At 38.8% G+C, this 16,667-nt stretch overlaps 1 protein-coding gene across 1 annotated transcript in view; it reads left to right on the plus strand.

The window, feature by feature from the left end:
* The window catches only part of SUGCT (succinyl-CoA:glutarate-CoA transferase), an 871,200-nt gene extending 857,781 nt beyond the window's left edge, over nucleotides 1-13,419 (plus strand). The window contains exon 14 of the mRNA XM_004383969.2: nucleotides 13,256-13,419. Within this exon, the coding sequence (XP_004384026.1) occupies nucleotides 13,256-13,419 (164 nt within the window). The remainder of the gene's footprint in view (nucleotides 1-13,255) is intronic.
* The last annotated feature ends 3,248 nt before the right edge of the window (nucleotides 13,420-16,667 follow it).

The raw sequence follows: 16,667 nt of genomic DNA on the forward strand, positions 1-16,667 counted from the left end.
CATAGCCAAAATTTTTCTCCCAGTCTGTAGGTTGTCTTTTTACTCTTTTGGTGAAGTCTTTTGATGAGCATAAGTGTTTGATTTTTAGGAGCTCCCATTTTTCTAGTCTCTCTTCTGGTGCTTGTGCATTGTTACTTATGGTTCGTATTGTGTTTATGCCATGTATTAGGGCTCCTAGCGTTGTCCCTATTTTTTCTTCCATAATCTTTATCATTTTCAATTTTATATTTAAGTCTTTGATCCATTTTGAATTAGTTTTTGTGCATGGTGTGTGGTATGGGTCTTGTTTCAATTTTTTGCAGATGGATATCCAGTTCTGCCAGCACCATTTGTTAAAGAGACTGTCTTTTCCCCGATTAACGGATTTTGGGCCTTTGTCAAAAATCAACTGCTCATAGGTGGATGAGCTTATGTTTGGATTCTCAACTCCGTTCCATTGGTCTATGTATCTGTTGTTGTACCAATACCAGGCTGTTTTGACTACCGTGGTGGTATAATAGGTTCTTAAATCAGGTAGTGTAAGGCCTCCCACTTTGTTCTTCTTGAGTAATGTTTTATTTATCAGGGCCTCTTCCCTTTCCATATGAAGTTTGTGATTTATTTCTCCATCTCATTAAAAAATCCTGGTGGAATTTGGATCAGGATTGCATTGTAGCTGTAGATTGCTTTGGGCAGAATTGACATTTTCACTATGTTGAGTCTATCTATCCATGAGCAAGATATGTTTTTCCACTTATGCAGGTCTCTTTTAGTTTTTTGCAGTAGTGTCTTATTTTCAATTCATGGCAAATCTGTTTCTATTCCTACCCACTTTCTCCCTGCCATATTATTATTATTATTTTTTGTTGTTGTACTTTAAGTGAAAGTTTTCAATTCAAGTTAGTTTCTCGTAAAAAAATTTATACATACATTGTCATGTGACCCTAGTTGCTCTCCCTGTACTGTGACAGCACACTCCTTTCCACCCTGGATTTCCTGTGTCCATTCAATGAGCTCCTGACTCTCTCTGCCTTCTCATCTCGCCTCTGGGCAGGAGCTGCCCATTTAGTCTCATCTATCTACTTGAGCTAAGAAACACACTCTTCACAAGTATCATTTTATGTCCCATAGTCCAGACTAATCTTTGAAGAGTTGGCCTCAGGAATGCTTTTAGTTTGCGGCTAACAGAGAGTCCGGGGATCATGTCTTCTGGGGACCCTCCATTCTCAGTCAGACCATTAAGTCCGGTCTTTTTACTAGAATTTGAGTTCTGTCCCCTAGTTTTCTCCTGCTTCATCAGGGACTCTCTGTTGTGTTCCCTGTCAGGGTGGTCATTGGTGGTAGCTGGGCACCATCTAGTTCTTCTGGTCTCAGGCTGATGAAGTCTTGTTTATGTGGCCCTTTCCATCTCTTGGGCTAATATTTTCCTTGTGTCTTTGGTGTTCTTCATTCTCCTTTATTCCAGGTGGGTTGGGACCAATAGATGCATCTAAGATGGCTGCTTGCTAGCTTTTAAGACCCCAGACGCCACTCACCAAAGTGGGATGCAGAACATTATCTTAATAAGCTTTGTTATGCCAATTGACCTAGATGTCCCCTGAAAGCATGGTCCCCAGACCGCAGGCCCCTGCCCCTGCTACTCTGTCCCTCGAAGTGTTTGGTTGTATTCAGGAAACTTCTTAGCTTTGGTTTAGTCCAGTGGTGCCGACTTCCCCTGTAGTGTGTGCTGTCCTTCCCTTCACCTAAGATAATTCTTGTCTACTATCTAGTTAGTGAATACCCCTCTCCCTCCCTCCCCACCCTCGTAACCATCAAAGAACGTTTTCTTCTATGTTTAAACCTTTTCATGTGTTCTTATAATAGTGGTCTGATACAATATTTGTCCTTTTGCAACTGACTAAATTCACTCAGCATAATGCCTTCCAGATTCCTCAGTGTTATAAGATGTTTCATGGATTCATCATTGTTCTTTATCGTTGCGTAGTATCCCCTTGTGTGAGTATACCGCAATTTGTTTATCCATTCGTCCGTTGTTGGGCACCTGGGTTGTTTCCATCTTTTTGCTATCATGAACAGTGCTGCAGTGAACATGGGTGTGCATATATCTATTCGTGTGATGGCTCTGATTTCTCTAGAATATATTCCAAGGAGTGGATTGCTGGATTGTATGGTACTTGTATTTCTAGCTTTTTAAGGAAGCACCAAATCGAGCATACAATTTTTTTAAAATTTATTTTTGGTAGCAATATACACAGCAAAACATACATTTTTTCACAATTTCTATATGTGTAGCTCAATGACATTGGTCACATACTTCATAGTGTGTCACTATTCTCACTGTCTCTAACCATATTGTTACATCTCCATTAATTTAGACTCTTAAAGTTCTCATCTGTGCTTTAGGTTAAATGTCAGTGTGAACTAATATAGATAATTCTTTATAAGAGTACAATGCTCAAGGCAAACATTCTTTATTCATTGAGCTAAACTGTTGTTTAGTTTAACAATGGCTTCATGGATAATTTTGGTTCAAGGTTTAAAGATTATTTCCAGGCATGGAATCTCTTTTTTAAAAAATGCATTTGTTTTCAAAATTATGATCTTTAAAGATTAATTTTATTTCTTTCATTTAATTTTCTTCCTGCAACACAAAACACTCTTGATGTAATAGACTTTGAAATAGACCTTAGATAGTAGAGAAAAGGTTACATACACAACTTATTTACAAACAGCATCAGGGATGTTAGAATAAATACACTTGCTTTGGAAATACGTTGTTTTGAAATGATGACATTTAGCTGGTAAATTACTTCTACATTTATATATCCCTGCTGAAACTATTCTGTGAATTCCAGACTTGCATAGATACTTTCTGACATCTGCTGTTGAATGTCTCGTTGTTGTTTTTGTTGGTTGCCTTTGAATCAACTCTTACTCATGGTGATCTCATGTACAACAGAACAAAATGTTGCCAGTTCTGCACCATCTTCATGATTGTTTGTATGCTTGAGTGCATTATTGTGGCCACTGTGTATTTTGAGTGCTCCAACATAGGGGACTCATCTTCCAGCATTATATCAGATAATATTCTGTTATGATCCATAGGGTTTTTACTGGCTGATTTTGGAAGTAGATCACTAGGCCTTTCTTCCTAGTCTGTCTTAGTCTGGAAGCTCCACTGAAAACTCTCCACCATGGGTGACCCTGCTGGTATTTGAAATACTGGTGGCATAGCTTCCATCATCAGAGCAACACACAAGCCACCAAAGTATAACAAACCGACAGATGGGTGGTTGACCTCAAACTTAGCTCGTCCAAAAAAACATTCTTGACTTTTGCTTCCACTCAAACTCTTCTATGCAATCCATTTCACCTTCCCCATCTGGTGAAAGGCCCTGCCAGTTGTTCACTCCAGAAACACAGGATTCTCCTTTCATGCTTCTCTTTTCCTTTAGAACTGTCTTGCCCCATGTAATCCAACAATAAGTGCTCCCATTCTGTCACCAGAATACCCCTCAAACACGTCCACCTTTCCCAACCTCTGCAGAAACCATCCTAGACTAGGCCAGCATCATCTCTCCTGATCTGCCCACAAAAGCCTCCAAACTGGTCTCATTGCATTCTCTACCTAGCAACAAGAGTATTTTCTTTCATAAGTCTTGCATTGCCCTGCTTAAAGCTCCAGTGGTTTCTCACTGAACTCAGAATAAGGCCCAACCTCACTGCTGTAGCCTATAAATCTCTGTGTCTTCTCTTCCCTGTTTCTCCCTCCAACTTAATCTAGTACCTCTCTTTTCCTACCAAATGATGTCCTAGCCATGTTGGAACTTCTTTTCCCAGTTCCTTGAACCTTTAGGCTGTTCATGCTGCCTAAAATCTTCTTCTGTCCACTCTTTGTATTGATAGCTACTTCTCATTCTATTAGGCTCAACTTAAGGATCATCTGATCAGTTTGGCCTTCTCTACATGTCCCATTGAGAGTAGCCCCTTACTTCTACCTCACCCCCTCCTCACTCTGCATCCAGTATTATCCTCTTTTCAGCTAGATTTTTAAAACTTTTTAATTTTTATCAAATTTATTTTATCTTTTAATTTTAATATAATCTTTTATTTTAATTAAATTTTTAAAATTTTAAATATTTATTTGTTTGCTTATTTGTTTATTGTCTATCTCCCAAATCAATCAGAACTTAAGTTCCATGAGAGAGGGGTTTTGTTTTGCTTGCTAATATGTATCTAGGTCACATATCCAGAGCCTGGCACAGGGATAAATACTCAAAAGTTATATATAGAATATATTTGTGGATAAATGAACTAACTAAGATGATGTAAACATTATTTATTGAAATATCTTTGATAATTAGCCATTATTAGTTCAACAAATTCTTGTTGAATGATAGTGTAGTGTGCTTGAGAGGATAGGACATGGAGTCTGACAGGCAGAAGTTCTTGTCCAAGTTCTATCACTTATTAGTTGGATAGCATTAGCTCATTAAGTCTCAGTTTTCTAATATGTAAAATGGGAGTAATAATAATCTCTATCTTATATAATTAAATTACAAAAGCCAATGAAATAATGCAAATAAAAAGCACAGTCCACAATCAGCAAATGTATTTAAGAAAGGATGTGTGTCATTTTTATCTTCATTTTGTAGGGACCATTTCAGGCATTAAGGACCCATTAGCAAACATAATTGACATTTTTACTTCCCCTACAGGAGATATAGACATCTAAATAGACAATTTTAGTACACTATAATTAGTGTTGTTATAGGGGGTACCTGAGGTAATATGTGCTATTCAAAAGAATGTTCTTGGCATCAAGATTAAATAACTTTTCTTTGGTTATATTCCATCAATTATTTAATATCTTGCCACATTGTAATTTGTTTCATATTTGGATCTTGAATTACTTATGCAAATTTTGTCATTTTTTAGAGTTTCTAATTCTCTTTTTCCTCCTCATACAATGTAGCTTTATCTCATTATTATATTTTCCAATCTTTCAGTTATACTACCGGTTGCCATCAAGTTGATTCTGGCTCATAGCAACCCTATAGGACAGAATAGAACTGCCCCATAGGATTTCCAAGGCTGTAATCTTTATAGGAGCAGACTGCCACATCTTTCTCCTGAAGATTGGCTGGTGGGTTCAAACCACCAACCTTTCAGTTAGGAGCCGAGTGCTTAACCACTGCACCAACAGACCTCCTTTTCAGTTGTATTAGTCATACAGTTAAGGCCTTTTCCCTTTCTTAGATTTCCCTTCTGAAGGCCTCTGTCCTCCTCCAGTCTTCTTTATTGGTTCTCCAGGTCCAAGCTACCACCCTGGGACCTTCCGTCCTTGCCCTCCTGGGTTGGTTCTTACTGTATACCAACATTTTACCAGCATTTTCTTCTTTTTGCATTTACTCTCATGTTTTACTAGAATTCATCCTCAAGTAACTTAGTAGTTTGATTAGTCTTTGAAGGTTTATAAAGTCTTCACCAATAAGCAACATCATGATAAATAGAGAAAGATTGAAGTTGTCAAGGATTTCCTTTTACTTGGATCACAATCAACACCCACGGAAGCAGAAGTCTAGAAATCAAAAGATGCATTGCATTGGGCAAATCTGCTGCAAAAGACCTCTTTAAAGTGTTGAAAAGCAAAGATGTCACCTTGAAGACAAGGTGTGGCTGACCCAAGCCATGGTGTTTTCAGTTGCCTCATACACATGCAAAAGCTGGACAATAATTAAGAAAGACTGAGGAAGAATTGACACCTTTGAATTGTGGTGTTGGTGAAAAATATTGAAAATACCATGGGCTGCCAAAAGAATGAACAAATCTGTCTTGAAAGAAGTACAGCCAGAATGCTCCTTAGAAGCAAAGATGGCGAGACTACATCTCATATACTTTGAACATGTTATTAAGAGGGATCAGTCCCTGGAGAAGGACATCATGCTTGGTAACGTAGAGGGCCAGCAAAAAAGAGGAAGACCCTCAACAAGATGGATTGACACAGTGGCTGCAACAACGGGCTCAAGCATAACAACAAATGTGAAGATGGCGCAGGACCGGGCAGTGTTTCATTCTGTTGTACATAGGGTCGCTATGAGTCAGAACTGACTGGATGGCACCTAACAACAACAGCAACAAAGTCTTCACTTTTGATTATGATAGTCACTTGCCTGGATGTACAGTTCTAGGTTTAACATCATTTCCCCTTAGAAATTTGAAAGCAATGCCCATTTTCTTCCAGTTTTCAGTGTTGTTGAGAATTTTGGTACAGTCTGATTTTATTCTTTTATAGATTTTTTTTTTCCTACCTTCCCACCCACTGTTTGCCCCCTGACTTGTTCTTCCTTCCCCTACCCCTAGGAAACTTTTCAGACCTTTTTAACCTTGGCATTTTAGGTGTAAATCCTTTTATTTTTTTTTCATTCGTTGTGTTGGTTGCTCAGTTGACTCAATCTGAATACATGCTTTCTTCTTTATTCCTCATGTTATTTATTTGAAAATTTCCCCTCCTCCATTTTTTTTTTTTTTGCTTCACTCTTTTGGGACTCATCTGTTTTATGAGAACCCTTAGCTTCCTTCTCACATTTATTTTTTGGCTCTTTATATTTTTCTCCTTCTTTTACTTTATTTTCTAGCTTTTATATTGAATTATTCATTCTAACAATCATATTTTAAAATGTTAAGTGCTAAATTTTATTTTGATTGTTTCTTTTGCATAACATCTTGTTCTTATTCTCTTCTTTACTGAGTTATGTTTATTTTTTCCATATTTTTCTCTTTTGTGAAGTTCTCATATGCCTGGTGATCTTTGGTGGATGATTCTTAATGCAGAAAAAAGACTGAGTGTCCATCATTGATGGTCTCATTGTTGAGGACGTTCTTTTCTCTCCTTGTATATACCTTGACTGGCAATTCTTGAAGGGTGGATCAAGGTAGTTTGACTGACAGGGCACACTTTAGGAGGAGTGATGGTGGCTTGAGCGGGGACCCAGAAACAAATTATGGGCCCATCAAACGCAGGAATGCATTGATGTGTGTGCACTGGGGCACCCATATCCACACTAAAAGTTTTAACTTTTTCTGTGCAATTCACCTGATTTTTTTTTTTAAGAAGTGTCAGTTGATGTTTTGTTTGTAATTAAACATTGGCTGCTTGAACTCTATTTTGATGAAGGTTGCTCAAAGATTATGGGGGATCCAAATTGGTTTAGTTATTCTACATGTAGACATTCAACACTACTGCTTTGAGTCCTACTTCTATTCCCAATTCTATCTCTCTCATAACCACTATTTTAAGCTCAGAGACTCTTGGGGGATAAAATGTGCCAAGTGGCATCCACCTTGTTTCAGTCTTCTTGGATGCTGATTGGCAATATTCTGGGCTTCAACTTACTCTACTTCTTTCACCCATCAACATGATACCATCCATGTTATTCTTAACTTTGTCGAAATCTTACTCACTAGTAATACTCCCTCCCATTCTTTTCATTCATATGAAGTTTTTTTTTTTAACTTTTAGTTCTGTGAGATTTTAGGAGAGAGTGAAGCAATAAATATCTTCAAAGTCCAAAAATATGACTTGGAATTACTATACAGTTTGCCATCATATAGATGCACTTTAATTTATTTAACCAGTGCCCAAGTTTTGTAATTTTTTTCAAATTGTTTTCAGTATTATAATGATTTGACCTCTTTATCTGGGAGGGAGAAGTTGAGGGGAGGCTTATGAAGTGAAGGACATGAGGAAATGAGGAACTAAAGAACTAGTCCTAACAGAGATAACCTTTGGAAGCAATGAGCAGATAGAAAATTCAAGTCAAAAGAAGTACAGAATCCCAGACAAACGGTAGGGAGCCATGTGGGAAGAAAGGAGCTGTTAAGAATATTAAGCATATTTGGAAATTTGTATACATCCTTTCTTATAATATTTGTAAATATTTCTGATTATTTCAAAAGTGGAATTTTTCCATTCAAGAGTATGAACACTTTTAAAGCTCTTGATTCTTAGTTGCCAAATTTCACTCGAGAAAGATGGCACCAATTTACATTCATACCAATAACATGTCACCAACTTCTTAAAAACAAACAAAAATACTCACACATTTGCTAATTTTATAAGAAAAAAATAATTTTATTGTTATTTTCATATGAATTCCTTTGGTTATTATTGATATTGAATATTCGCCCATATTTATTACTCAGTGCTCATACCAACCTCATTTTAGAAATGAGGTATTGTCAGCCTCATCTTGGAAATGTGTAGACTGAGGCTGAGAGATCTTAGGAATTATTAAGGTGACACAGCTTACAAGTGTTTAAAAGCATATGAGAACATGATGTTACTTTGCCAAGAACTAATTTAAGAACATGTGACTTATTTTCTCAGTTAAATTACTTTTTTTTTACTGGAAGTTCTGCTTATTCAATCTTTCTGGACCTTAGATGTAATTATTTCAAACAATTTCTATTTCTTGAAACGTGTTTTATGAAGGCTTTATCCCCTTTGTACATAGCCTACAATTGAGAGAACACATAGGTACATAGGACTGCACAGGTTTACAAGAATAGGAGATTTCAAATGGCTCATGGGAACTTAGCTCTCTCTGAAATCTGGACATCTCTGTATTTGTCCCATTGCAATATATATAGATATATACACACATAATTGCAAATTATATATACACACACATATATATATATGCACACATATATATGAAGCCCTGGGGGTACAGTGGTTAAGAACTCGGCTGCTGTCATGGACTGAATTGTATCCCCCAAAAATATGTGTATTAATTTGGCCAGGCCATGATTCTCAGTATTGTGTAATTGTCTACCATTTTGTCATCTGATGGAATTTTCCTATGTGTTGTAAATCCTAATCTCTGCCTGTGGTTAATGTGGCAAAATTAGATTATGTTAAAAGGATTAGGGTGGGATGTAACACCCTTACTCAGGTAACATCCCTGATCCAATGTAAACGGAGTTTCCTTGAGGTGTGGCCTATACCACCTTTTATCTTACAAGAGATAAAAGGAAAGGGAAGTGAGCAGAGAGTTGGGGACCTCGTACCACCAAGAAAGCAGCACCTGGAGCAGAGCGTGTCCTTTGTACCTGAAGCTCCTGTGTTTGTACCTGAGGTTTCTGCTCTGAGAAGCTCCTAGACCATGGGAAGATTGATGACAAGGACCGTCCTCTAGAGCTGACAGAGAAAGCCTTCCCCTGGAGCTGGCACCCTGAATTTGGACTTCTAGCCTACTAGACTGTGAGAGGATACACTTCTGTTTGTTAAAGCCATCCACTGCTAAGACAGCTTCTAACCAAAAGGCCAGCAGTTTAAATCCAGCAGCTGCTCCTTGGAAATTCTATAGGGCAGTTCTACCCTGTCCTATAGGGTTGCTATGAGTCAGAATCAACTTGATGGCAATGGGTTTGGTTTTTTGGTTTTATACATATATATATATATATATATACACACACACACATATATATATGTCTTTACTCTAGCAAGTCTAAAAAATTGACAAGTAATACCATTCTAGCAATCTTAATTCTTTAAGATTTTTTTTTTAATGCAGAGGGTTAAATACCCTCTGCTCTAAGCCAGTAGCATATTCTTCAGTGTAGATCTGAAATGTACCAATAGAGAATGCTATATTGTGGGAGTGATACAAGCTAAACTGCCCTTTAGTATGGCTGGACCTGAAGAGTTCCCTCATATGATCACTGTAAACCGAAAAATCCAAACCCGTTGCCATGGAGTCGATGTCAACTCATATCGACTCTATAGGACAGAGTGGAACTGCCCCATAGGGTTTCCAAGGAGCAGCTGGTGGATTCAAACTGCCAACCTTTTGGTTAGCAGCCGTAGCTCTTAACCACTGCGCCACCAGGGTTCCATCATCACTGCATAGGGATTAAGAGTCGAGTTTCTTGAGCCCAGACAGGCCTGAAATTGTTTCTTAACTCTATCACTTCAGAGCTGTGTGGAGTTGGGCAAGTCATTTTAATTTCCTAACCTTAACCCTAATTCTAATCCTTTCACCTTCAATGTTCTAATCCTGAAAAAAGGTTAATTACAGTCTGCCTGTCATATGGGGGCAATGGTGGTTCAGTGGTAGAATTCTTGCCTTCCATGCGAGATACCCAGGTTTGATTCCTGGCTGATGCATCTGTCTGTCAGTGGAGGCTTGCATGTTGCTATGATATGGAACAGATTTCATCAGAGCTTCCAGACTAAAATCAACTAAGAATAAAGGCCTGGTGATCTAGTTCTGAAAATCAGCCAATAAACACCCTATGGATCAAGTTCTATCTGCAATTGATCATAGGGATGACACTGGACCTGGTAGCATTTCATTCCATTGTGCATGGGGTCACCATGAGTCAGGGACCAACTCTTTGGCAACCAACACCAACAATCTACATACAGGATTGTTGTGAGGACTGTATGAAATGATGTACATAAAGGCCTTGGCACAGTGGCTAGCAAATCATAAACCAAAAAAACAAGACATTGCTGGCGAGTTGATTCCAACTCATGGTGACCCTATGTGTTACAAGGTAGAATTGCTCCGTAGGGTTTTCTTGGCTCTAGTCTTAACGGAAGCAGATCACCAGGCCTTTGGCTGGGTGGGCTGAAAAAGCCAACCTTTAGGCTAGTAGTTCATGCCAACCAGGCACCTTGGAACATCATAAGATCTTAGGAAAGGGTAACTATTACTACTACTACTATTACTATTGTTACTAATACTAGTAGGAGGGAAAGAAGGAGGGGCACCTGTATTCCAACCTAGATTCCTGGTGTCTTCAAGATGCTATTTTCCAGTTGGTATTCTCTCTTCATGTATTTCAGTTAGGGAAAAAGCCATGTGACATGAACTTCAGGAGACTTGTATTCCTTCAGTGAAGCCCTTCTTTTTAAAGTCAATTTTTAGATTAGAGTTATTTTTAATCAATGTAAATTTGGAACAGAGTTTACCGAAACAACAGGGAAAGATCAACTCTCCAAATTGTCAGCACTCTTGGGAGAGAGTGGGCCTTTTCTACCTATTTGTGTGTTCCTTTACACATCTGAAAAGGTATTGACCCTTGGAGAAACATTCATATATTGGAGCATTTAAAAAGTTAATGTGAGAAGAAAAAATTAATTTCACTGAGCTCAGAGAAGGGAAAACTTCGAACACCAGTTGGAAGATGCTGTTTATGTGTAGTGAATGGTATGTGAAACACAAAGGTGCAGTTTGATGGTTTTAGATTTTTGTGCTGTGTCTCTATCAGCAGTGGCATGAACAACAGAACTTTTTATTAATGGAATTCTCTGAAGAGCTCAGAGCACATATGCTGCTTTAGTGAATGACATTCTGTTACTCATACATGCTTTGGGATTATTTGTTCTTCTTATGGGCTACCGAAATCAAGAGTAGGCTGGCAAAAAGTTTTGTAAGATAGAAATTCACTTTTTTGTATATTTTCATTGCAACTGCTGTCTAATTTGTTCTCCTGAAGGCTAATCAAAGGAGATGTAAAGGACAGCCAATAAAAATACCATTTACTAAATGAAGAAACAAAGGCAAATGTTGTTGAAGTAACCTATTCCTCAATGTCCAGCCTGTCAATGCAGGAGTAAAAAGTAAGAAGAGGTAGCCAGTGTCATGGAAAGTGCACAGCCTTTGATGTGAGACAGTTCAAATGGACATGGATTTGCATCATGGCTGTATTAATTATTAGCCATGTGGCCTCAAGCAAACTCTTAGCTTTTTTTTGTGCTTTAGTGTCTTATGTGCAGAATGGGGATAATAAAATCCATTTCCACAGATTGTTGAAAATATTGCTTGAGTTACATGTTTAGAGAGCAGCTTGGTGCTCAGCATATAACAGGCAATAAATGTCCTTTTCCTCTTACACTGCAAGCGTCAAGAGAGATGCTGGGGTAGTTACAACCAGTGCTTTTGTAATCATAGTAGCCAGCATGTTTTACTCATTATTATGGGTTAGCTAATGCTTACTCAAAGCTTTCTGTCCATTAGCTCATTTAAATCGTCACATCGATTCTACATGGTAAACATTATCATGCACAGTTTACAATTGTAGAACATGAAGCTTAAAGAAGGTAAGTAATTTGCCCAGGATTGCTCTGCCAAAAAGTGTAAGAGCTGAGATCTAAACTCATGTCTCCCTGACAGTGAAGCTTGCACACATAGCCTCTTACTTACTGCCAACGTCTCCAACCATGGTCTGGCTGAGGTTTAGTTGACCTGCAGACTGTGGAACTAAATCTTGGAATTAGTAACCAGTTGCCATGGAGTTGACTCCAACTCATGGCGACCCCATGTGTGTCAAAGTAGAACTGTGCTCCACAGGGTTTTCTGTGGCTGATTTTTTCAGAATTAAATTGTCAGACCTTTTTTTCAAGGTACCTCTGGAGCCCTGGTGGCACAGTTGTTAAGCATTCAGCTGCTAATCAAAAGATTGATAGTTCAAATCCACCAGCCGCTCCTTGGAAATCCTATGGGGCTGTTCTACTCTGTCCTAAAGGGTTGTTATGAATTGGAATCAAGTCGACGGCAATGGGTTTGGTTTTCCATTTGGACTTGAACCACCAACCTTTTAGCAAGCAGCCAAGTATGTTAATCATTTGCATCACCTAGGGACTCTTACACATTAGATACTGAATAGTAAACTTCTGTGTTGCCTTCAGGGCCCTGGCCGCGTAGTGCTTAAAGAGCTCTGCTGCTAACCAAAAGGTTGGCAGTTGGAATCCACCAGCTGCTTCTTTGAAACCCTATGGGACAATTCTAGTTGGTTCTATAGGGTTGCTATGAGTCAGAACCAATTTGACGGCAATGGGTTTGGTTCTTTGGTTTGGATGTTGCCTTCACGTAGAGTCGGATTTCCAACTCCAAAAGAGACACCGTGAGTCTGCAGTCATTGTTCTCTTGGCCCAGAGAGTCAACTTAGTTGAATGACTTTCCCCTGAGAGTATTTGTGAGAGGACCAACAGCTTCTGAACTGGTTTGGCCCACTCTAGCCACATCCATGCAGCCCCCGGCATTATGCTGGGATGTGTCCAATGACCACTGCACAGTTGGATGAACCTGAGTCAAGAAAAACCACATGTGAAAACACTTTTCTTCTCAAAATGATGGTGCATCTGCAAGGGTGTAACTGGCAGTGATATTCTTGGCATTTATTGAAAACACCCCAGGCTGCTTGGGTAATTAATTTCCTAGGGTTAGTCATTAACAGACTTCCTGCCTTCCTCCTTCTTTGACAGGCCCAGCTGTGAGATACAGCAAGTTCAAGATGTCAGTGGCCAGGCCACCTCCCCTGCTCGGGCAGCACACGGTGCACATCCTGAAGGAAACCCTCCTATACAATGACAGCACCATCAGGGAGCTGCTCAGCGCTGGAGTGGTGACCCAACACGAAGCCAAGTGACAAAGGAAAAACATTCTCATCCTCAAAACCACAATCTGAATGCACTTTGCTGGCAATGACAATGCTTTTTCTGGACCCTTCTCCCCATTTCTGGTGCCACTGAAAAGAAAACTTAGAGTAACTCCAGATTTCCTGCCAGGCATCTCCACAATGGTTCTGGTATTAATGAATCAAGTGCGTTTTAAATGCACCCCATCATTTATTCTCATTCCATTTTTTTTTTTTTTTTCAGATAATGGTTTAATCGTGAATTTATGGAATTTTTTTGGGGGGGGAAGGTAATGATTTAATTTTTCTCTGGCAAAATACTCTCTCATTCTAATTATGTTAATAGTCTAAACGTTTGCCCCTCCAGCCCACACAGGCCTGAAAGAGAGCAGATCTCTTGACAGTCTCTACTTGCACATTAAGTCCTCATTTAAACCTTTGATTTTAAACAGAATAACTTAATTCTGAGCTCATGAACGCTTTGTTAATCTGTAATTTAAACCATGGACTTTTGTTGATGTCCATTGTAAAACTGAACTCCGTTCTCCCTCGTGGGCTTAAGTATTTGCTTTATGTTGTATTTCTCTAATGATTTCATGATATGTGGCAGAAAATCAATTTCCACCCATTTTGGGGTGTAGGTATTTGTCTGTCTGGGGGGATGAGGAGTGGTTCTTCAATCAGTGCCTTATTTTAAGCCAAGTGCAAATGCAACAGGTTTTTAAATGAATGTCACATGCTAAAACCAATAAAATGAAACCCATTGCCATCAAGTGGATTCAGACTCATAGCTACCCTATAGGACAGAGTAGATCTGCTCCATAGGGTGTCCAAGGCTGCAAATCTTTACAAAGGCAGACTGCCACGTCTTTTTCCCATGGAGCAGCTGGTGGGTGCGACCTCTCCATTAGCAGCCAAAAGCTTAACTGCTGTGTCACCAGGGCTCCTACTGTCACATGCTACCCAGGTATTAAATCATGTATAATTAATGACAAATGGGAGAATGAAAGGAAAGCAGTTCTTTGTAATCTGGGCTTTCACTGCAAAAGAACATATCATGCCTTAGTATTAAGATTTCAATTTGTCAATGAATTTGAAATAAAGTAAAACATTGCTCTGTCCAGGAGGTGAGAACTGATGTACATGTATGTTTCAGGATAGATCGTCCCTCAGTCTGCTAATCACTTAAGCCCAGGTACATACCAGGGAAACAGATGACACCATGATCAGTATCCTGACATGACCTCAACTCATGGCTGTTAGCTCAACTATAATTGAAAGTTAAATTACAGATGTTCGTCTTTCAAACTGTGATTTAGAACTCGTTTTCTTTTTTATTGGAATGAACTGAGCCATTTCTCCATGCTGTAGTCCCACTATGTTTCAAGAATCAAGGATTCCAAATAAATAGGAAATTCATCTTTTCACAAGGCCTCCTGGGACTTTTTAGAAGAATGCCTACTAATTTTTGAAACAGTTATTGTCCTCCGTGATTTGCTTTTTTGTGGACATCTTATTCTGAAGAACTCCTGCTGTTATTCTACTAGTTAGAATTTCATCATTTAAGGGTAATTGGATGCCTTCTGCAGTGTTTTCCCCCCAGTGGCTAATTCATGGATATATATTTGGAGACACTGATGTCAGGCCAGGCATCTAAATGAAATTCCTCCATGTATATACAGTTAGCTTGGGAAATGGCAAAAGGTTGGATGTCAGAGATTAGGCAATACAACATACCTTTAATAACAGACGTACCATTTCTCCTGCTAAATACAAACTTCTGACCTACATAGCTATCTTAAAATATAAGTTGCTTGGTTACTAAGTAGTAACTCTAAATATCTAAGTAGCCATATATGTAGGAGGACATTGATCATCCATAGAGAACCAGAAAATACCTCTAAAACTTTCATATCAACAAGAAATGCCACCTTCATACATAGCAGAGCCACCACTGAAACAAAGACTATTTACCCGGTATAATCATGGATCTAGCTATCCACTTCCAGCTACACAACTCAAAATGATCCAGGAAAGCTTTGAACCTGTGGGTCACCGAAAAGAAAGCGTTGGCTCTATGGATTTAGTGAAAGAATTAATTCAGAATATATTTCAAGCTCAGATAGATAATTAGTCCTGAAAGAAACATTGTTGCTTGCTAAAATTTCTAGCAATATGCCCCAGATCAAGTTATGCTTATAAACAAATGTGCTGCTTTAATTATCAGGGGTCTATTATCTTAGACATTTCTGAAACTGAACGCACTACTAAGATACCATATGCTCAAGTTCAGTTTGTGTCAAGGCCTGCCTTCTGGCAGGTTTGTAACTGATATTGGCCCAGAAAATTCCGTGAAACTTAGTGGGTTAATTATTGTGGAATCGAGGGTGTGTCCACAAGCTTTCTTCCCTTGCTTTTTTTTTCCTTAACTTTTTGCTGTCATGACTTTTTGGTTAATCAAGCGTATTATTTTCCAGCATACAGTCTGATATGTTGAATGTTTCCCTAGCAGAGAAGTGAATATCGACCAACTTTGTGTGACTACCCCAGTTACTTGGTGTTATCGTGATCCATTGACTAGGGGTTAGAAGTACAGTCATGATTTAAAAAACAAAAGAGGTCTTACAAAGGCTGTTTCATACTAGGTCAATAGGCTGCTAAACCTAGATAGCACAAAACCAAACGTGAATTCAATTACGACTCACAGTGAGTCTACAGAACAGAGTAGAACTGCTCCATAGGGTTTCCAAGGAGCGGCTGGTGGATTCGAACTACCGACCTTTTGGTTAGTAGCCAAGTTCTTAACCACTACACCACCAGGGCTCCTAGATAGTACAAGTGGGGACTTTATCATGAAGACTTTCCGATTCCTGCTGTCAGCCTTCTTCAGGGAAATTCACACTGACTCATTATTCCCCTGAATTTGATATTTCATCACTGCTTCTTTTGTCTTGTGGCTTTAGCATGCTCCGCGTTTTACAAGCTTTGTAGATGTGAGTTGACCTTTTGGTTAGCGGTTGATCGCTTTAACACTACTAGGGTTAAATGTTTTATAAATCACTACTCTCGTAAGATCCTTGAACAGCTTCTCTATACAGACATGCCGAGCTATCTTCCAAGCACAAATAGCCCTGAACTTTTAAACAAGGCTGGCCATATGCAGGACAGTTTTATGCAGTGGGATTAGAGGGGTATAAGCAACTCTAATAAACATGTTTCCCCCAACAGCCATTCAAAAAAATATCTTCCAGTTTCATTTT

The sequence above is a fragment of the Trichechus manatus genome, unplaced genomic scaffold (genome assembly GCF_000243295.1).
Source record: "Trichechus manatus latirostris isolate Lorelei unplaced genomic scaffold, TriManLat1.0 scaffold00114, whole genome shotgun sequence".
Lineage (NCBI taxonomy): Eukaryota > Metazoa > Chordata > Mammalia > Sirenia > Trichechidae > Trichechus > Trichechus manatus.